This window comes from Misgurnus anguillicaudatus, chromosome 20, assembly GCF_027580225.2.
Source record: "Misgurnus anguillicaudatus chromosome 20, ASM2758022v2, whole genome shotgun sequence".
Classification (NCBI taxonomy): domain Eukaryota; kingdom Metazoa; phylum Chordata; class Actinopteri; order Cypriniformes; family Cobitidae; genus Misgurnus; species Misgurnus anguillicaudatus.
The window spans coordinates 30,692,296-30,716,337 of record NC_073356.2 but is presented as its reverse complement, the minus strand read 5'-3'; the positions used below and the strand labels follow the sequence as shown (position 1 = coordinate 30,716,337).

Here is a 24,042-nt window from a genome sequence, read left to right as displayed (position 1 = left end):
TCATTATTTGTGATGGTTATTAAAGGATTAAACCATTAGCTTAACAACATACCAGACACAACTGAACTCAATTGTAAGTGAAATCCCCATGAGTTCCTGCCTATGAAAGAAGCAAGTAAGCCAAGCTGTATACAGCAAGGCAGCATTAGGTTTAAGGAACACAGCCCATGGGTTTGTAGACAGATGTAGTGATGTAGTACTCGAGTCCGGTCTCGAGACCAATTCCTGCTTTCTCTGACTCGTCTCGGACTTGTTCCTTCAAAGACTCACAGTGGCAGGAGAAGGACTCTTAATTTCAGACTGAGTCTTTGACCCCCAATTTCCACCGACTGCGGAAAGGCTGCGGATCCGCTGCGGAACGGCGGCGGAGTCAATCGGTTTAAATTCAAGTCTATGTGTGTATTTCCACTGACTGCTTCCGAATCCGTCACAGCTCCGGCCATCCGCAGCCCTCCGGCACAAATACGCAGAGCTTCTATTTTGGCTAGATGCCGGACAGCTCCGCAGGGCGGAGCCATGACTTTATCGGTGATCATACCTGCATTCGCGAGATCTCATGTTGTGATCTGGGATGGTCCAGCAAAATGAAAATGACACCTCATGGTGCAATGCAAAGTTACTGCCATCAGAGACGTTTATTTATCTCTAGAAAAATAGGCAGAAGATGAAGCATGTGGTAGGAATTTTTTTAAGATAGTAAAAGCATAGTCCACATTAAGACGTTAAGACTGCTCCTCTAAACAATTCCCAATCTAGCTTAGTCTGTAGGCTTAACTGTTGATTATTAATAGGGGTCATATTAAATCATGAATATGAAAACTGACATGTTTTTATGGTCTTGGTCTCGACTCCTAAAGGACTCGGTCTTGACTCAGACTTGCTTCCTCAAAGACTCGGTCTTGACTCAGACTTGACTGTATTTGAAAACCAACGGACTGGGTCTCGTCCCCCTCACTAGACAGATGTATGTTATGACAAACTATTCGACAAATAATTCAAATATGAGCTTACTCATTCATGTTTTCATCTCCTGAAGAAATAAAAACCTATATCTTTCCGACTGGCCACACATACACACACATAACTGACCTCAACAGACCTCAAACAGGCTTTCGGCAATTATTCAGACAGCTAATTAGGTCATTCGCCTCATTTAGGCCCCGACAGCGCGAAGACATGAGACGCCACAGACTGACCCACTGAACCTCCCGCCCCAGGGCTTTTAACAACAAAATCAGCAATTGGTTCACAGCTCACCTCAACGGTTGATGTACCGGCAACTGAAAACTCCTGAGGTAGTCGCCGGTCTCCAGAGTTCGCTATAAATACCGGACAGCTTATGGAACCGACTGGAACTCTGCAGTGGGATATAAAATTCATACAGTGCTCTTAAATATCTGATAGGTGAGCTGAAGGGGGTTTTTAAAGTCAAAGTAAGAATTTTTAATGCAGGACATTTTACTCTCAGTGCATACTCCAAAGAAATAAAGCTGTTTTATTTTTAACAAAAAAATATATTTTTAACTCCTCCTCTCTCTTGTTTTGGTCAAACACTCACTTTTTAAAATCCAATCAATATTACGTTGCAAAAAAAAACCCTTTAAACCTGCGCAACAAAAACAACAACAAAAGTAATTCCCCATAGCTTTATCTTGTTAACTCAACCTTCACTATAAAAAGTGTTTCTGTGTCTTAACAAAGATAAAACGAGTAAACTGTATTAAAAAAAAATTTTTTCTTGTTTTTTTAATCAAAATTTGAGTTAAAATAACATAAAAATATGAATAATTTGAGTAAATCTAAATGAACACTTTAATGAGTAAATTCAGCTTAATTTTATCATGTATAATCCACTTAAATTTGTAAGAAGGAAATGAACTTAATAATTTTGTGTTGAAACTACATGAATGATTTTAGTAAACATAGCTAACTAGGCAGTAGACTTGTAGTTCCCAGCGCGTTGATTGAATAAACAATTCGTGCCCTCATCTCACAGAAAGATAAAGTCTAAATCCATGTTTATGGAAACAACAACAAACCATAAAAAAGTTACCTGTACCAAGAAAAGTAAATTAAACTGAGTAATACTATTAGTTATCTTGCGTTTGTATTAAGTAATATTACAGTGTTTATTATACTTGAAAAAGGCTACAAGTTGACTCAACTTAAAACATCAAATGCAATCACTTGCCTCAATTTTTATAAGTTAGATTTATGTATTACTTTTTACAGTGTTTGGGCCAAGTAGTAGTACACCAGTTGTTTACAAACTGAGGTCCCGGGACTCCCAGGAGGTTCTAGGAGGTCCCCAGAAAATAAAAAAGACAAAAAGGTAAAATTAACTTTTTATTTTGGGTTTCAAAATTACGTTTATATTTTATTTCGTACCAGATACATTTAAAAAATTGTTTATGCTAAATTTGTTTTTTATCTTTCTAGTGTGTTTACCTTCCTGGGGTTTGTAACTCCCTGGGGTTTGTAAGGCAGTATTCCTTGTAAAGCTGCTATGAAATAATATTTATTGTCAAAGTTACTGCAGTACAAATACATTTGAATTGAATAGCATTATTCTAAGTCAGGGGTAGGCAACGTCGGTCCTGGAGTGCCGATGTCCTGCAGAGTTTAGCTCCAGCTTTAATCAAGCACACCTGAAATAGCTAATCAGGGTCTAAAGAGGCACCTGAAACCTGCAGGTAGGCAAGGTTTTATTAGGGTTGGAGATCAAATCTGCAGGACATTGGCACTTCATTGTAGCCAATTATATTTGTTATATACAAAAAATATAACTTGACAAAAAGGATCCCTCACAAAAGGGGTCATCATATTTGGGGGTCCTTGGCATCATAAATTAAAAAAAAAAAACTGGTTTACCCAATTCAAATACTCAGCAATGTACCATATTTTCATCTTCAATACAAATAAAGAAAAATCTTTAGATAACTTACCTAGTAAAGTCCACCCAATTCACCATTTTAATTTAACATTCCACTTATTTTACATATACACTCTCCTTTTGAGATACCAAAAACATTGGTAAAGTAACTGCTCATGCATTTTCATTATTTGTTTCACTAAGAAATATGTCAATGTCAACAGGTTATGAATAACGTTTCATGTCAACTTTAAACCACAATAAATCATAAAAGCCATAGCTTGATAATAATAAGGTTTACACGGCTATAAGAAATGAAAGTGGCAGGTCACCTGTAGGGCGCATGTACACGAACACACACATACACACACACTGATGAAGTCAGTGGGGGGCAACCTGTTATGCCCACCGTAATCAACACCCATTGAATTCTCCTTCCTCCTTCAGCAAGGGCCGATGAGTTGCCCTCTGCACAGTGTGTTGGTGCAAATGAATGTAATCTTTAAAAACACACGCAGATGACCATATGCCCCAGGTAAAAAAAGCGGTTTCTTGCTCTTCCAAACACAGACGTTAATATCATCACTTACCTATATAAAAAAGCCAAATGAAGTATTATGTCTCAAGGAGCATATTTTCTACACACACAGACACTTACGAAACACAAAGTGAGCCCTCTCGCTGATAGCCAATGTGACATTTCATCTATTCTCCCTCAGGGTTCTGTTGATCCCCTGTGTTACCTCTAAATCTTGTGTGGGAGCCTTTCTCTACCTCCCATCTGCCTTCATCTCCCCATATCAGGAAAAAAGGTCAACAGCACCATTATATTATCTTGAACCTTTGGAATCACATTTATACTGAAGGTATAAAATATAGCAAACTAAAATATATACAGGTTAAAGGCAAACATCGGAGAATAATACTAGTTAACGGACACTTAATCTGTGTACCTGATTGTTTATAGATTTTAAAAGACCCTCAATGTGCTAGCAAATATTTTGAAGCCTTTGTAATTGAAAATCGGACATAAACCCAAAATTTTGAACTTTTATATTGACTTTTTTCCATTTCATCACAAATTTAAAGGTCAACTTTACTGTAGGTGACTATAAAGTTAAATATTGTCAGTATAAAATCTAATCAGAATTTAACAACTTGAAGCAGCAATTTATCTGGTCTTAAATCACTATCACCCGTCTATGACATCATAAAGAAGCCATTACTATAATAGCTTTTTGTTCTCGAATCTCATTGAATTAACCTCTGTTGTACAATAATTATTATGACTCATACCCGTCGTCTTTCCTGGCACTTACCCTGCAAAGATTGGTAGACATTTTACTTTGCCCCAGTAAAATGCATACTAAAATCATCTTAGTGTCTGCAAAATGATTTGCTAAGTCACTAAAGAAGTGTAATGAAGGTTGAAGACTGTTGATAGCAAGTCGACTATAGACGGTTTCAGCCGTAACAACATAAATAAACGGCTTTCTTGGAACAAACGTAAATTCCGGAAACTCCGCAAAGAATCAACATCAACAAAGTCCTTTTAGAGTAGTTTTTTGCTGATAAAAAGCTTAATAAACAACACGTAAATTACTTTAGTTCAAATCATAGCTAAAGCATATCAAAAACTACACTTAGCTAACGTTACTGAGTAAAATGTGTACTATATAATGTACGTAAACTTAACTACAGATTGGCAGATCCTTGATTTTGCGGCACGTTTTCTTAAAAAAATATTTATGCAATTTTATGCAATGAAATTGCGCAAACTTGCCAAAATTGCGTGAACTTGCTTTTGCAGCTTTTCATTGATGTTCACGTCGCGTAATTACGTCACTTCCTAATATTTCCATGACAACAGGGGACATGGCTGCGCATGTGTGAAGTAAATGCAAAATTTTTCAACTTTCTGCTAAGATATATATGACTTTCTGCTACGACAATGTAGGGATTACGAAACCATGCAAGCCCGGCATATTTTGCGAGCAGAAATCTGCACTTTATGCAGCAAAAGTGCGGCGTATTTAAAAAATTTTGGCCCCAGCTTAATATGCGGACTTTGCTAATTATGCATTGAATCATGCGATCGCATAATCGCGTTTTTCTGGAGGGACTGTCTAGCGGGATCTATGATCACTGTCTTCCCTCGTCTTTAGGCAACCAAAATTTGTTTTATTTTTGACGAAGTATTTGTTCAAGAGTTCAGTTTAGCCACTAGTAGGGTTGGGTACCATAAAAAAAATTTCCAGTTCCAGTTCTCCCTAATGATTCCCAGTTCCGATTCCGATTACATATAATAAAAGACATATGAAAAATATTGCACAATCCTTAAACAATTCCATTTGTGTTTATTAATCACTGTCAAAATATTTTAAATGTAAAGTGAATTAATATGTATTAATGCAGTCACTATATCATTTATTCCTGTTCTCTGTTCCCAACCCTAGCAACTAGTCAGACCATCAAACAAACTGACCGGAAGTAAAGTTATGCTTAGACGCGCAATTGCGTCACCGCACTTGCATCAGATGAAACCGTCTATAGGTAATATATTTAGCTCTTAAGAACATTATACAGCAAATCAAAAGCAAAATTGGTTTACTCGGTTAATTATAACACTGCTTATAACCAAAGATATTTATGAGTCACTGGTATTGATATAAATGGGTGTGGGTTGCAACAGTCAGAATGGCCGCTCTAGTCCCGCCTCAAAATATAAGAGACCATCATTCATCGATTGAAATCCTCTTGGAGAAAAACTTTGCGCATGCCCAGAATCGACATGTCTTGTTTGTCTTGTTCTTAACAAGACCTGGAAACATTGCAAATATGGCTTCCTTATAAGGATTTTGTTATAACTTTAAACCTATTTTTTTAAAATGCAAAGTTAGACCACATGAAAAGATGTCAGATCTATCTTTGGACACATCAATGTCAACTGAGGACATTTTCCCCTAGATCAACATTAGTGCATGGTTGTACATTAGCATGGCCTCATCAGTCAGTAAGAGTCATCAGTCACTCTCAAACTAATCTCAGACTAAACAGCAAGTTGAGCTCAGCAAAGTCATTCCTAAACTAGTGGCTTAGGCAAGGCCAAAATCAAATGTCTTTAAATCCTTAAGGACTACACTGCTTATCTTATCAGAGCAGGCAACGCAGTGTATGAGATAATGAGAGAGGTGTGGAGAAAGACGGAAATGTTCAAAGAGAAACAAAACAAGCGAAGACCACCCACGGATTCATTGGGCATCCTATTTAATTACTTCCTTAATCGATCGGTCTGATTGCTGCTTGGTCAGTGGAGATGGTTGGTACGAGGCCAGTTATTGACCAGTATGTGGATTGTGCATTTGGTTTGCTGTACACAACTAAATCTTTGGTGGTTTAAAGAGGAACTAAAGACGTAGCCCTGGGTGTCAGTGATACAGCTGATTTAACGTATTGGTTATTTGGGTTGGCTTAAGTCAGTCTCTTAAGCAGTACATGCATGCGTTAAACACAAGCATTGTGAGTCAGCCACATATTTATATATAGTGGCCTCATTCGACCACTCTGTAGATGTGAACCGTTAATGTGGCATCTATGTATAATATGTCTATGGCTAGCATTTAAAACACATGCGTGTGCTGGTTTTGCTAATATGCAGACTTTTTTGATCACCAAAAGTATTGTCATCGCTTCATGAAATAAAGATTGGAAATAACGACTTTAATTATGTCTTTAATACTGCCTTTCTGGGCCTTTAAAGTTATGCGCTGCATTGCTGTCTATGGGGCTCAGAAAGTATCTTCATTTTAAAATAACTTCATTTGTGTTTCGAAGATGGATGAAGATCTTACGGGTGTGGGTGAGTAATTAATGACACAATTTATTTCTGGGGTGAAATTAGGCTTTAAGTATCACCAGTTTTGAACTGGCAGTACTGCCTTGATAGGAACAAAGCAATTACCTACTTGTTATTTTACATCAAATTCAGAATATTGTTATTGCAATCGGATCAAATTTGGCTTATATGCATTTCCCTGTCAGTTTGAGTTAAATCGTATTTTAGATAATATAATTTTTCTTCTTGGTCTCTCTTCTGGCTTTTAGTTTGTAATTAGTTTTAGGAGTGAAACCATGGCATATTAAGTAGAACAGCCTTTACACAAATTGAGCTATCAATAAATGAGTTTATAAGAAAAGGACAATTTAAAACATGTCAACTATCCCCGCTTCAAACTATTGCTTCTTCGTATTTCTTTAAAACTATAAAAATAAACAGCACACACATTTTCAGCCTTGGCGACACCGATTACACACATTTGTACACTTTGAATCTCTGTTTTCTTTTAATATTCTCAAGATCAAGTCACTAAAAGCAAGCCTATTGGGCCTATTGAATAACTATCCCACCTGTCGAGTTTTTTTTGGCTGCGCTCACACAGTCATTGATTGGGGTTGATACCATTTTTAATACATTTGACTGTATTGTCTGTATGAAGTCACAACCAAAATAAAAACCTATATTTTTATTCTTGGGGTAGCTTTGGATAACACCCGAAACAACTAAAGCAAATATAAAGAATGGTGATTTTATAACACAGAATGTTTTATCACAATTAACACATGATAAATTAACTAAAATGATCAATGTTTCATTCAGATTAATTTAATTAGCACTTTTACAATGTTGAATTGTCTCAAAGCAGCTTTACATGAAAAAAGTTTTTACATTTCTAAATATATATTAGGTCTGCACAATAAATCACACGCGCCTGTCATGCACATCTCGCCAGTAAAGCCGGTTCCTCGATTAGCAGTAAATCTTCATCAATTACTTTCAGATGGAGTGGCATTTACTACATAAAGCTGTACTAGATCACTGACAAGCTGGGCGATATCATATTCATTATCGCAGGCTATAAAAAAAACTGAATGTAGAGACAACAGTATTTGAAACCGTAAAGAGCGATGACAACTGTTTTCATATCTTTAATTCTGTTCTGTTATTCTGTTTTCAACTGTCAATGTCATTTCATCAACTTTATCTTCTTTGTTTCAGCCATTTCTTACCACACTTTTTTATTGCGGCCTATTCCTTGACTTGTCCCTTTCCTCTCTCGCCTTTTCTTTTGTCATCCATCTCTCTAATCAAATTTTTATGTCTCGGTACATCTTTCTTTTTCTCATTTTCTTCGTCTCTCTTATTCCTTCATTCCTCAATCTAAATCAGCATTTAAGTCGTGACACTGCAGAATATTACCAGCGATTTGCCTGGCAGATGCCTTTATTCAAGGCCTCTGTTTCCACAATCACATTAGCCATTAGTACAGCTGGGGCGGCACTAAAGCGAATCAGGTTAAGTAGCTGCTCAAGGGTACAAACAGTAGAGGCCCACCTGGAGTTCAGACCCGCCCGCTTCACTGATATACTTACACTTAGATACACACCAACACACACATGTGGACATTTGCAGAGAGAGAGTGCACATTTACTTTGCTTCTTACATTTACATGTGTGTGCATCATTTTAACAATTTATTTAAGCCCACTTAAACCAAGTGAGTTACAGGGACGTAAATAGTACAGATGCAGTTAAATTCATGAACAGAATCATGGGCCATTGCGGTCAAACACGTAATCCACAATACTTGCACAAGCATCTTAACAGCATCAATTGCATTAATGATGGCACAAACACACACACAGACACACACCCAGACCAGCTAAAAGCAGATGAATCAGAAGATGCTTACGCTTTGATAGGGGTACATTTAAAGGTGCCATGGCACAATACTTTTTTAAGATGTCAAATAAATATTTTGTGTCCCCAGAGCACATATATGAAGTTTTAGCTCAAAATACCATATAAATAATTGATTATAGGATGTTAAAGGCGGAGTGCACAATGTTTGAAAAACGCTTTGGAAAAGGAGACGGGCCGACTACCAAAACACACTTAAAGCCAATCAGTAGTAAGGAGCGTGTCTACTAACTGACATCCTTGCCGGGTTGCGTATGTGTGGGGCGGGTCTTTTAAAGCGACACCATGTAATTTTTCAACCTTCATAATAAATTTTCAAGACCGTTGTGATAGTACATCGACTTTAAATAGGTTGAATGACATGTCTACCACAGAGCATGTGAGCGGTGCGGAGCGGTGTGACGCTCCGCTAAATATTCCGCTCTACTGTTCAAGCGCTCCACTCAGTCGCTCACCGCCCAAGCAAGCGCTCCGTTAACTTTCCGCTCACGCTCGCAAATAAACCAATTCCCGCTCAGATCCCGCTCCGACATAAAAAAAATATTTAGTAAGCCTAATTGTTTTCTGTACCGACGTTCTTGGATAATTGCATTTAATTAAAGTATTAGCTGATAAATAGCAGTTATGTACAGTTGTGTGTTGGCTATTAGACCTAGTTTAACTGATAAGGATATAATTCAAATTAACAATTTGTTTCCACGACATCCACATGTTTTACTAATTCACAATTTTAAGTTATAATAAATGTAATAAGTAAATTACGAAATATTATAACAATTCGTTCCCCTTACGAGAAAAAGATTAACAAACTATAATATTATATAAATATATTATTTGAAAAAACTAAAATAAATTGAAGAACAATTTCTTAACAAGAAGGTTTTTAAGTGCGAATTTACAGTGCATCGGTAAAAACAGAACACAGTGTCTTAAAGAAATTAAAATTAGACAGTATTAATGAACCTGTAAATGTACAAAACGAATGCAATACAGAATATTTATTTATGGCATTTTCAATAGTATATTAGTAGATAAATTAACATGTATCTATGAAAACGAATAAATCATTATTTTGGCTAAATTAATCTGGATAGATGATTTTAGTCAGACTAAACATTTCATAATTTTAGTACAAGAACAAACTTAATGCTATCTATAACAATTTACATTTTATTCCAAATGTTACATGGTCGAAAATATGTAGAAATATAGCCTATACGAGAACAAATTACAGAACAAAAATGTTTAGGTCACACGGACCGAACGAAAAGCCGTTAATTAAGCGGACTCTCTGTAAAGTAGAGGACGTGCTGAATCAGTCGAGTCGGCAGATTATCATCAATGTTTATAATGTTCCACGCAGATACTGTTGATGAAAAAATTTAATATCTAAATGTCCAGGTAAGTCAAGTGTTCAGTCAGTTAATACTTAATGCACCGGCGTTTTTGGCTACAGCATCCTCATCCACGGAGTGGCCGCTGTACATACAAAAAGAACTATAAATGTTTTTATTTTAAGTGGTTTTAATGCTGGTAAGCAATCAGTTATATTATGTACAAATATATTTGTATTTGTGTTGATCAGTTTAATTTATGAACCTGTAAATGTACAAAACGAATGCAATACAGAATATTTATTTATGGCATTTTCAATAGTATATTAGTAGATAAATTAACATGTACCTATGAAAACGAATAAATCATTATTTTGGCTAAATTAATCTGGATAGATCATTTCAGTCAGACTAAACATTTCATTATTTCAGAACAAGAACAAGCTTAAATGCTATCTATAACAACGTACATTTTATCCCAAATGTTACATGGTCGAAAATATGTAGAAATATAGCCTATACGAGAACAAATTACAGAACAAAAATGTTTAGGTCACGCGGACCGAACGAAAAGCCGTTAATTAAGCGGACTCTCTGTAAAATAGAGGACGTGCTGAATCGTTCGAGTCGGCAGATTATCATCAAAGTTTATAATGTTCCACACAGATCTGTTGATGAAAAAAATGTAATATCTAAATGTCCAGGTAAGTCAAGTGTTCAGTCAGTTAATACTAAAGGCACCGGCGTTTTTGGCTACAGCTTCCTCATCCACGGAGTGGCTGCTGTACATACACAAAGAACTATAAATGTTTTTATTTTAAGTGGTTTTAATGCTGGTAAGCAATCAGTTACATTATGTACAAATATATTTGTATTTATGTTGATCAGTTGGATTAAAGTTATTTTAATCTTTAAAACTGCATCTAGATGCAGACGACGCTACAGTTATTCTGTCATCTTAGTTTCATTTCTTTCATGTATATATAAGGCTGGCGACTTCATTAAAACAATATTTGAACTCCATAACTTACTGCTAGCCATTTTTACAGATTCTCGAACTAGCAAATTACCAAAGGGCATTCTGGGATGAGCGAGCGGTGCTGAGCGTATTGAGCGAGCGGAGCGGAATTTTCGGAAATGCGCTCTGCGCTCTGATGGAAATATTACCGCACCGCTCAACGCTCCGCTCCCGCTCCGCACCGCTCACATGCTCTGGTCTACCATAGCCTGACGGGGTCTGTATCGCTTTTACTCGTACTTTAAAACTTAAGGTTTCTGGTAGTAACCAGAGCACAAAAAAAACTACAAAATTCGACTGCTTTACGGCATACGTCACTTCCTCCACACAATTTGTTTTTAACGTGAATTTTGCTGGAGGCTACTGAAGGAGTGTAGAAAGCCATTTCTATTATGTGACTCTGTGGCACTGTGTTAGTGTCATGTACCTATGACACGGGCGACCTGGGTTCGATTCCCCTTTAAGGCAATTTTTTATATAAACTCACGATCTTGATTCATACATAAATGCGATCTTCTTTATAAATGACGGTGATTATCTTGCATGTAGATCCCTGTATTGAGATGCTGCATTCACGTGTTCACGTATTTACCTTTCTTTTACTGTCTATATTTACATTACAATCCAGGATGCTATAGCAGTCAAACTTGCTCAAACTCACACAGTGTAAAACCAAACCCTATTCATTCACCAATCAGATCCGAGCGTTTCTCTCTTCTCTCTTTCTCATTTGCTGCGTTCCGCTGTCACTCGCGTGACGTATTACAAAGCGGCAGACCTAAACATATCGGTTTACTTGGATTTGGAGCGACAATTTCACACAAAAGAGAGGAAAAACAAGCGCCATTGCGGAAAATCCTAGTGGCGAGGGAGAGAGAGAGACGTACAACAATATTTGTTTCGAAAAAGGCAAGGAAATACTTTGGTCGTTTCTCAATTGGAAGGCTGCAGCCTCCGGAGGTCAAATATGCAGGCTGCATACATCATCAAGCCTGGTTTATTAAGGTAAACTGAGCATTACATTCGCAAGTCATAAGCATACTGCAACAACTTATGATTAACTAAGTATAATAGTCAACTTTATAATTGTTAATATTCTGAAATAAGACAGTCTTGATGACGTATGCAGCTTAGAAATACGACATCCGGAGGCTGCAACCTTCAGACTGAGAAATGGCTTCTGCCACGAGTTCCTCATCAGAAAGTTGTAACATGACTGCATTTCTCCCTGATGTCTCAAAATGTTGATCTTTTAGTGTTTTAAATGTTTAGTTTTTAGTTTCGTTTTAAGGTTGGCCAGTTGGACAGTGCTGCGGCGCTTGTGGCCTCTAGGTGTGAAAAATACATGTCTAGCACCCCCTAGTGGCCAAAAAGTTCCGCGGTGTGCCTTTAAAAGAAGGTCCAGATTCTATTGGGGTAGGGGCGTGTTTGTTTAGGTGATTTCAAATATCAACATTGGCTTTCAAACATTGTGCACTCCACCTTTAAAATTGCCACTTTGTAGGTGTGTGCCAAAATGTGCCGTTTTGGGTGTGTCCTTTAAAATGCAAATGAGCTGATGAAATTCAAACACTGATCACAATGATTTATGTTTATTGTATTTGAAACTAAGTTGTGCTGTGAATTATTCTCTCTCTCTCTCTCTCTCTCTCTCTCTCTCTCTCTCTCTCTCTCTCTCTCTCTCTCTTTCTATGCAAATTAAAGCAGATTAAAGGATGGTATTATTATAATAAGAGCTCCTTATGACATCATAAGGAGAGCCAAATTTCAACAACCTATTTTCCATGTGCTTGTAGAGAATGGTTTACCAAAACTAAGTTACTGGGATGATCTTTTTTACATTTTCTAGGTTGATAGAAGCACTGGACCCAATCATAGCACTTAAACATGGAAAAAGTCAGATTTTCATGCCATGGCCCCTTTAAGAAATTGAATATTTACGATTGACACAAACTGATGTACCATAACAAGAAATCGCATTTTGATATTATGACATTAATTATTTTCTCACTGAAGGTTCTGTAAGTGTAAGTACTATGGTCAGCTAACAAGTTCAAGGAAAAATGCTTTTCACTGAGCAAAAATGTATTGCTGGGTTCACAAATACGATTATGTCCATAATCCACAGCTAACAGATATAACCCAAGATGTAAATGTAAGCATGCAGCCTTAAGTCAAGGTGTCTGTGGCTGAAATGTCAACGTAAAAACATGAAAAACGACAGCAAATACAAAAGTATAAACCTCGATTTGATCTCCTGCACTGAGCAAATATACTTTTTAATTAATTTCACTTTATTGAGCTTTGTGGGATATCAAAAAAATACTTGATTGTGACAATAAATGCATTACAGCAATAATATTAAGTAAATAAAACATGCTGGAGATTGAAATGTTCAGATAAATGGCGTGACAGCAGACACAGGGAAGAATATGGGAAGATTAATGAATTACTTCACTGGAAAAAGATGAATGAGGGACAGCTAACAGAGGAGGCGGAGAACAGAGAGCAGAACGCACCCATCTTCGTGTGATCTTGTATGCCCCGAGAATAAAAACCTTGGGAAAAGCAATTAAACACCAAACAAGGATACATGACTGCAGCGAGTCAGATTGATGATAATGGATTATCTGGATAATCAATGTGCCCATAGCAGGACTACTTATGAATTAATCACAACCAACATACGAAAGCAAACAGAAACAACCTAGTTTTACTAATGTCTCCCGCTGCCTAGCAACGCCTGAGCCACAATGTGCACATCAGCATCGCGCCATCATTCAAAACTGTATCTGATTATAGATGGCGACACAAAAGACATGCAACTTGTGCGGTATGTAAACATGCAGAGATGCAACCTTACCTAAAAATAGATTCAGAAGTCTTTGACAGGACAGGATGGATGTCTATCACACACCAGGGGTAAGAATCTGCAAGGACACAATATTATATCAAATCTCAGTCATGTTTCAGCAAGACAGATAGTTAGCATCTAGTTATTTAAAACTATGATATATGTGATCTCTTACTCCTTTCTCTTTAATCTCTTTAATGTAGTTCTATACGTAGGTTTGGGAGGAGCCTTAACATTCAGGCCTGTCAATCATTGAGGCAGTCTCAAGGCCTCTGCGTCCAGCTGCAATTCTCCCTTCACTGCACTCTTTCTTCCTCTTGAACTTGGGGCTCGAGCCCAAGCCTCAGGTTCACTTTCTCTGAAGGTTCAGACCTCAGGTTCAGAGCTTCCTTTGAGGACACCAAGCCCAGTTCGTTTACCATTAATCATTAAGACTGAATGTGAACTAGTGAAACAGTATTGATGAAGAAAAATATAATGAAACATTTATATTTTCCCCAGCACTAGCATAGCTGTTGCTTTCACTATTTTTTACAGTATAGCTGAGTTTCAGAGAAAAAAAAATTCCAACAGGAAGATAAAGCGAGAATCACTGTTAGACTTAACTGTAATTTCTACAGTTACTTATCACAAAACCCCCAGTAAAATACCATCATTTTATTTTCCAGTGCATTACTGTAATATGCATTGCATTATCGGTATTAACATTTAATTTACAGTGATTTACTGTATGTTTTGAAAAACAACAGCGGTAGTGCTACCGTAGTTGAATAAAATAGTGTTATAAAAGCATATAAAATGGAAAAATAAAATATATCTATGAAATGAAATACATTTTATTTGATATTCTTTTAGCAGTGAAGCAAATTTCAAAATGTGAAATGTTTTTCAGCAGTGTAAATCATTTATTGGGAATTGTAGATAGAAACAAGAAAAGGATTATGGATAAATGCTTGATAAATGCAGATTTAAATTTGACCTCAAGACTTCAAAACACTAGTGATGCCAAGATTTGGCTCCTTGGAGTGTCGGGAGAGTGACAGAAGAGGCTACTTGGGGAGTATAGCGAGTAACTTTCATCAAGTGACTCTGTTGCACTGTGGTAAAGTGTTACGGACCTATGACATGGGCAACCGGGTGCGATTCCCCTTAAAGGCAGTATATTTTTTAAAACTAGGTTACAGTAATGGTATTATACTGTAAATTGGAACTGCGGTAAAATCATCATACTGTAAAAAACATGTACAGTTATGGTACTGTAATGGGGCAGTTACAGTAAGTTACCGCATATATACAATAAAAAGTCTAGCAGTGATCCTGTAACGCAAAGGCCTGGGGTACCACAAGTAAAACAGTGTAATATTGGATGAGAAACAGATGCTAGAGAGAGAGAGAGAGAGAGAGAGAGAGAGAGAAATGAACGTGATTGACAACAGAGGCAACTGACGTGGCATTGTATGCATTGACAAGTGCAAGCAGGGGCGCTGCTAAGGATTTTGGGCCCCATGAAAAGAATCTTGACAGGGCCCCCAACACAGCTGAGACTTTTTTCATATTAATTTACATAAAATCATGCACTTTTATTGTATTCTGAATATCAATGGGGTAAGAAAATTTTAATTTAATTTTGAAGTAAGTGTTTAAGAAAAAAGAAATCTTATTTCACAATTTTTTTTCTCACCCCATTGGCAGATCATTTTGCTCGTTTTAAGGGCAATTTCACTTAAATTGTATATTAATTTGTCTTAAAACTAGACTCATTTACTTAGGTCATTTTGCTCATCAAGAAAAAGCATCTTAATTTAAGAATTTTTAGATATTTCTACTGAAAACAAGACAAAAATACTAAGTAAGAAAGTGTTTTTGCAGTGTTGAATTTTTAACTAAAACTGTGTATTGTTATTTTTTTCAGCGTTTTCTTGACCTAACATGAGGAGAAAATTGAGTTCCCTTATCATGCACTTTTAACATTAGAACGGCCACCAGTAGTCATTTTAACAGCAACATTTAAACTTATGCATTGCAAAAAATTATTTTCAAGAAAAAAATTCTTAGTATTTTTTTCTTGTTTTCAGTAAAAATATCTAAAAATTCTTAAATTAAGATGCTTTTTCTTGATGAGCAAAACAACCCAAGAAAATAAGTCTGGTTTTTGGACCAAAAATATCAGATTTGGGTGATTTTGTGCATAAAACAAGCACAGGAGGGTCTGCCAATGGGGTGAGCTAATTTTTCTTGAATTTAGTGTTTAAGAAAAATTTTCAAGATTTTTTTGCTGACCCCATTGGCAGATTTTTTTTGCTTGTTTTATGCACAAAATCCCTTAAATGTAATATTTTTGGTCTAAAAACTAGACTTATTTTCTTGGGTCGTTTTGCTCATCAAGAAAAAGCATCTTTATTTAAGAAATTTTAGATATTTTTACTGAAAACAAGACAAAAATACTAAGAATTTTTCTTGAAAATCATTTTTTGCAGTGTGGTAATAAAAACACTGAATTGTAGCCGAGGTTTCCAAGGCAGGATCACCTTTGTTTTTTTGTTTTTTAGGTTTAGTTTACAAAATGTTTTTTGTGTGATGTTCTGTAGATCGTGGCTTTAAAATGTTATGAGGAAAAATTAAACAAATGTTGCCATACATTTAACCTTAAAATATATATATATATATATATAAATGCATCATCAGTTTTGTCTTTGGTCATCACTTGAAAGACAGTTTCGGTCACTTTATCAGAAAGTTGTTTGGGTGTGCTGCTTGTGAAAGAAAATTAAAGTTACCCATTTGTACTTGGTCTGACCCCCTCCCAACCCATGCAGACAAACATAGATATGATTCGACTATCTGTCGACTATGGAAAGATTCGACAATTCTGATTCGAATATGTAAATCCTTAGTCGAGGACACCCCTTGTGTTAATTATCTTTAACAGTAGAACGAACAAGGAATCATTTTGACCGTTTGAAATTTGCATAGTCAATAACTTTGTCCAAATAAATCACGTGCATAAATAAACGTGCTTACTTGTCGAAAAATGCTACCGTAGAGACCTGGGGTCTCGTGTACAAAGCGTGCGCGTTAGCACAGAAAAGTGCCGTAAGCTACGATCATTGTCACGGACGGGCGGTCCACTAACAATTTAGGCCTACTTACAAACCCACCATTTCTTGTGAAAAATTGGGTAACATACTATCGACCCTTTGCCTCTTTCACTTCTTATTTTTTTCTCTTTCTGTTTTTGACTTCCAGATTTTTGAGGCATTTTCACTTCCTTGTCAGTCAAGTTGATATTCTGCTGGCGCTATAAGTGAAGTCAAGCTGTGTTGCCTGGATTATACAATTTGGGCGAAGTTAACCATTTTATGATAATTGAGAGGGGGGAAAGGGCCCCACGGACGTTTGTGTTTCTTAAACAAATACATTTTTTTTGATACCAGGAAACAAATAGAATAATTTAAAGTTAATAATTTTTACTATTAAATATTTTTAGCACCACAATTTTGGGGGCTTCTCTGGGCCCCCTCTTACTCGTGGGCCCCAAGAATCATCATTGTTTACCCCCCCTTTACAGCACCCCTGAGTGCAAGGATGGCAGATACATGGAGTTAAAGAAGTAATAGTTCTCCATCTCTCTCATCTCTTTTGCCGCTGTCACCACAGCAACATGCCTGGAGGGGACACAAGAGAGGCACCATCCCTGACAAAAACAACAGAGGAGAGGTGCAAGAACTGAAAAAAATGACAGAGAGGGAAAGAGTGATGCAGGGAATTACAATATGCTCCTGAGCAGAAGATATGGATAGACCCATTAGTCATACATCACTGGTTTGTTTTCAAATGTGTATATAAACCTAAAAGTTTACAGACCCCATGAAGTGCACTGAAATTGAAATTGCTAAAATGACTTGACATGACAACAACTTTCTGTACAAATCACAGACTTATTATTGTGTTTGGCTATGCTAAACAAGCACCAAAACATGTATGCTAAATCAAAAGCAACCCGTGAAACACACCTGGATGTCCACATGGACATTACATTTTTTTTGCACCATAATACTTAATTATGTAACGGGAACCTGTTGTACACAAACATGGACAATTGCACTGCTTCATATTCAAAGAAAAATAGTTGGTTGTTATATTTATTGGTTTTCCTAACCCCAAAATAGCTGGTAGAAATCTGAAAAAAAAGATAAACCAAAGCTCAGGTCTTAGGATAAAGGCTGAATTGTATGACAGACCACTTAAGCAAACTGGTTTTAGACTTCAATGGGTTTTAAAGATCTAGACGTGCTTTGATGTCCTCTGGCTCAGCATCTTGTTTCAGATTTCAAAACAGCTACACGCCACTATTGTGTACAGCCCCTTGATGAATATCGGATTCAAACTACGAAAAAAAAAACGCACTGAGGAAGAACAAAATCGTTCCACGATGCAAAACAACTCTTTCACTCTAATAAACAGTTAAAAATTGCAATTATTTAGATATACCAAACAGTGTAGGTGAGAGGCGGGGGCGTGGCCGTTAACACAGCATCCCGTCAATCACACAGCGCGGATGCAGGCTGAGGAGAAAGCGCATCTTAAGTTAAGGACACCAACGATCGCCTTACTTTTATATTACTGTTTACCAGTGTGTCCGCGAATAGTCAGAAGAAATAAGAGATGTTAAAGACCCTAATTTACATTCTGTTTTGTAAGTTCGGGGTATCTTTACCCTGACAGAGTCGTTTAGATTTTACCTCAGTCAGTCGGTATCAAGTTCAACTAATCAAACGGACAGCTGCAGCTGGCAACGTTGCTTTTCTTATATCTTTTAACCGTACTTTTATTTTCTTTTAGATGTTTTAGTCAATGAAGAATTATTTTGTAACTTCCTTCGGTGAATTCCGACAGAGCTGTCCAGGATGCCTTGGATGAGCGGTTCACTGCCTTGGAGTTGTATTGGGGAAAGCGCGAGGATCTGACTAACAAACTAAACCACACTGCGGCACGGGGAAGATATATAAACGCTTTGCCACCGACCGACCGACCGTCCGCTTGCAGAGTCGCAGGAATGTTATAAAAACGTTAGTTTTGCGCGGGACTGGTGGACTAAGAGTCGAATACGGTGAAAATACAGAGGGTGCGAGGGAACGGAGGGATATAATAATGGCTCTCGCGGCGGTGTGCCTCTACCTCCTCGCGCTCGCGTGGATGAACTCGCGCCAGGTCCACGGGAACAACCGACACGCCGTGTACTGGAACAGCTCAAACATACAGTAAGTGCGTTTGTAAGTTTTGGTTGATGTGTGGACGGCGGATGTGGAGAGATTGATCGGGTGATACGTACAGATAAGGGAACAGGTGACTCACAGCCTGTCCTGAATGTGTTCAGGTCATGTTAATGGTTGAATTTATAATGAATGTATATATTTTTCCTTTTTTAGCTGAGGGACATAATTTAGATGTTTGTCATTATCACCCAAATTCTTGTATTTAAATGTAGTTATTTCAAATAATAGATATTTAATTACCCATTTGTCGAATATACTGTAATTATTATTTTGATTATCTTTTTAAAAATCACAAGTACTATAAAATAAATAATATGTATACTTTACTGAAAGAAGACAGTCTTTTACGTTTGATTTTTGGCGTGATGTATTACCCGGACATTGTCTCTTGACAGGTCACGCGCGCACACATAAAACTGACAAGAGTTTTGATTTAAGTGACGATTGTCTGGTCACGTGCCACGCATTTTGAGAAAGTTGTTGATAAAGTGTCGTGATGGAGTCATGTTTACTTCTACCTCCAGACCGATTTATTTCTCTAGCTGTCACACAACTGGATTCTGTGGTTTGTGTGGTGACAGGTGATAATTCACGTTACCTGACAGACTGGATGGCTAAATAATCTGTGAGGATATCTGGTGCTCTTGGCTTTCTTTCCTCTTTTTTTTTTTAAAGTAAATCCTAGATGATTCTTTCTTTGTTACATCGTCCCCTTGTCTATATGGCTTCTGTACTGCAGCCTTTCATCGTTTTAATTTATTTTGTCTGTAATTACAAGGTGTTATGGTGATGAATGAGAAGTCTTGTGCCTTAAGTGTTATTATCTTAAGATTAATCACAGTTATCTCTCCTTTGATAAAAAGGAGCGCCAGCAGCTCCTCCACCTTCGCCATGTCTATTTGCATTCATCTCATCCACTTTTCTCCTGACTGTATTCTGCTCACCCCCTCCTCTTGTCATTCTGATCACTTTCACTCCTTTTTTGCTAGATTATTCCCACTTTCATCTTGTGATTGAATTTCATCACTTTATCTCTGATAGAAATAGTATGGAAATAACCCAGTTTAAATGAGGAGTCAGAATACATGGTATGGATGCCAGGGTGCACTGTGCCTGCAAACATGGCTTTGGCATTACTCTCAAACCTCTGGTGCACACTACTAGCCCTACAAGCACCAGCTGCAGTGGCAATTAAGTTTGTCATCGAGTTAGTGTGTATGTGTTTGTGTGAGAGCCTCATTAATACCCAGTGCCTCATTATTTTAACCGCAACATCTTCAAAGTGCACAGCAGTCACACGTTTTCCTGTGTGTCACATTCTGTTGATGCTGTTATGCTTTACCTTTAATTATGCTTTGTCTTTGAACACAAGTTTTGGTTGGATGTCTACAGATGTCTATTTATCTGTACTCAGATATAAAAAGTGGGCTCTAAAATATTTTACATTAGTAGTTAATAAATGCTAGGTGCTTGATTCACTTTACAGTATGCAGTAGGTAAAATGACAGGTGTGTTTGAATGAAAAGAGAATCGCAAAAAATACTTGAGTTAACTTGTATTAGTCTTGGCAGCTGTGAGACAGAATGTGGCAGTGAAAAAACCTATTTGTGAGAACAGGTGATGTGTTTTTGTGTTTCTGTGGTGCACTCTACAGTTGATGAATACGTCTCTTAGTTGTGTGCGTCTTCAGAACCCTGTGCAAGAACATCGGTACCTGCATATTTCTGTTAGTATTGAGCCTATTTCTACTCCCACACTGGGAAAAGATCTGTAAAATAATGCGTAAACTGACCCAGATTGCAGGTAGCTGAGGAACCCGCTGAGGCCTTACGGCATGAATACTGATCCCAGATCAGTCCTGAGAGGCTTAAAGCTCCGGGCCACACGCTGCTCAAAAGCGCATGCAGGCATGGTACAAACTGGAGCAACAATCTCCTTACCGACTGGTTCCCATGAGCCCCTCAAGGGCATGGGAATGTTTGTGGCCAGGGAAATGGCCCAGCGTGTCGTCACAGACCAAGTTGACACCCTGCTTTGCTATATCTGTAAGTGTAGCATTTGGTCCAGACCAGGACGTTCAAAGGGAAGTTGACAGTGAAGCCGGGTGAGCTCTTTGCGTGGGCTAATGCAGGCACAAAGCGTAACAGGCCCAAAGCTTGCTCTCGCAATGCCGAGGCAGATAAAAGTGTTGACTGATAAAAGCGGTTTCATGGATGGGGCGAGAAACCTCGCTCACGAAATCTGTTTGAAATTTCACTGGAAAGTCAAGTCAATCACGTGAGATGATGTTTCCGGGGAAAATGCCAAAACTGGAAGAAGATGAATCCCGGTGTATTACAACTGAATTTGTCTTCTGAGTGGCTCAGATAGGTATAAACAAGCAAACAGAATAAGTATGAAGCATGTGGATACAAATGGTGAGGATGACTCAGTAACACACGGTTGGGCTTTGATTGCATCTGCACAGCCCCATTAGCAGGCAACGCTCTCAGCTTTAGCAGTGGCAATGCCAGCAACCCAAGCTCATTACAGCTGTCCCGTCTAATGGTACACACACTCGCACACAAAGTCATTTAGATACGTTCTATCCGCACGCACATGCAAACACAAGTGTGCATGCTAATGTACTAAATGCGTATCGAACTGACAAGCCGGCAGCTGAGAAGTACACTTGTGCCCGCAAAGTGACAAGAAGAACACACAGGTACACACAAACACGCACACTAAATCATCGCTGCTCTCAGGCTCTCTGCTAATTAGAGAAGTTTGATGTGGTACATGTGTAGCTATGCAAGGTGGCCCTAGGGTATATTTCCAGTGGCTGCATGACCTTTAAACTTGGCACCAGTTTGTGTCATGGCCAGGTATCAGAGCAGGGCCCTTAATTAGTCAACCTCTGTCGGTGTGATGATAACAAACGAGAGCCCTGCTCTCAGACCGCAACGCTGCAAACACACAAGGAGCTCTAGGCAGCGGTCAAGGGCAGAAGTATTGCTTATGTTAGAGTAGAGTTACGTTAGGAGAGGGTCAATAAAATTGAGTGTCTTCTCAAGAATGTGTGTTAAAGAAACATACAAGCTGCAACACAATATGTCGCTTTTGAAATGATTTGAAACTCACTTTTGGTTCACTTGTGGTTTACAGGAAGCTACTGTAGTTATTTCTTCAAGCCAGGTCATCTAAGTTATTAGCCACTGAAGCATGATTTTCTTTTTGTTGTCAATCATCTGGAAGAACTTGGTAGTGATGTTTGATGACCAGCTGAAATGTAATCCAAATCTTAAATTCAAATTTGGCGTTTTAGACAATGAATGCATTCACATTCTGCTTATTATACAGGACGCCAGACTGCGACCAAATGGTTGCATTTTGCAACCAGTTTTTGTGATTTTTTTACAAGTTCTCACGCATGTGCGACCTCCAAATTTGGAATTTCTTCTAGTTGCTATTTTATTTTGAAAGACGAGTATATCGCGAGCCCACAAGTGTGCAGTCGTTCTATGATGCACCATTTGTTGTGGTATTTGCCCTGCCTGTCCTCCACTGTGATTGGACAGCTAAGTGAAAAGTAACATTGATGAGCTGAGCGTCACCCAAAATTGGATTCAATTTAACACGCTGAATGCGGAAATGGACAAAACAGGGCACCCGTGACAAAAAACAAAATGCGCGCTTTGGGATTTTACCGCACATTTGCACAACGTTAAAGCTACAGACTTTTATGCATTACTTCAAAAGAAAACCATTGTATGCATTTACAGTACAAGACCTTACAGTACACGTTATCAGTTTATTAACCATTCACCCGAGTAACCCCTAACTGTCAACCTTTCGACAAAAAAAGCCTCTATTGTTCACCCTTCTTAGCTATAACCTCTAGTCATACTTGTAAACATGACTTTGTAAACTAAATTTTATTGAGAAAATGCTCTCTTATTTGTAAGTCGCTTTGGATAAAAGCATCTGCTAAATATGTAAATGCTAATGTAAATTATCTTTATTAAAAGAAAGCAATATACTCTTGTGTCATGACCATTGTTTATTTGATTAAACTCATTTACTATTATTCACTACTTGGATAAATGCAATCCTTCATTTCGTGGTTGTAAGAAAAGAAGTCCTCTCTATCAGTAAGGGAGCTAATCGCTTTATTAGTAAAGTCACTCCCGTCTCTTGTTGCATGCTGCGCCAACCTGAAAATTAGGCTCTAATTTGAACAGCAAAATTTACGATGCCATTTTTGTTAGATTTTATTGGTGGTTTGACATATGTTATTGAAATGTACACTTAGACTGCAGTTAGAGATTGTGTTTATCCCCATTAAAGTAGATAGGATCTGTAATTGCATGCCAATTGTGTTGTTATATCGCTGTCTGGGGAGCATAGCCAAGATGTCTAAGAAGTGAACCAAGATTTATTCCTGGGACTTTGGGTAGACTTAACAACTATTATAAAGTGTAGAATTGCTACAATTTAAAGGTATTAGTGGCCTATGAATGTAAATGTGACTGGGCTGTGTTTTCAGACGTAAAGTTTTGATTTTAAGCAGAAAATCAAATTACAGAGGTGACAGCGCAATGGACCATTATGGACCGTTTCTTATATTAGGCCAGACCATTTGTGTTCAGCTCTGCTATTAGATGAAACAAGACCAGCGGGTGGGAAAAAACAGTGGCAACATTTTTTTTTTATGTTTAGTGCACAATCTCCTGTGCTACAGAGCAAATTATCATCTTGACAAATGGCTTCCATGGAAAACGAAGGCATTGGTTGGTGTGATCAATGACCTACCAAGAGCAAGGGGGGGCTTCCTCCTGCAGCTCATTAAAGTCACATATATCCTATTAATGATAAAAAAAATCAGACAAACTCACACAGCAAAACAAGGTCGCACACAGAGCACAGTTGCTGACAGCAAAAAATGTCTACTC

At 37.7% G+C, this 24,042-nt stretch overlaps 1 protein-coding gene and 1 long non-coding RNA gene across 2 annotated transcripts in view; one reads left to right on the top strand and one right to left on the bottom strand.

The window, feature by feature from the left end:
- Window positions 1-1,257: 1,257 nt before the first annotated feature.
- On the bottom strand, window positions 1,258-14,620 carry LOC141351511 (uncharacterized). Its single transcript, XR_012359787.1, has 3 exons — window positions 14,011-14,620; window positions 13,845-13,911; window positions 1,258-1,357 (listed from the first exon to the last, which is right to left on the bottom strand). It is a non-coding gene; the product is annotated as an uncharacterized lncRNA (long non-coding RNA).
- Window positions 14,621-18,286: 3,666 nt separating this feature from the next.
- The window catches only part of efna3a (ephrin-A3a), a 147,327-nt gene continuing 141,571 nt past the window's right edge, over window positions 18,287-24,042 (top strand). The window contains exon 1 of the mRNA XM_073858509.1: window positions 18,287-19,096. Coding sequence (XP_073714610.1) covers window positions 18,987-19,096 — 110 coding nt within the window. The 5' untranslated portion in view covers window positions 18,287-18,986. The remainder of the gene's footprint in view (window positions 19,097-24,042) is intronic.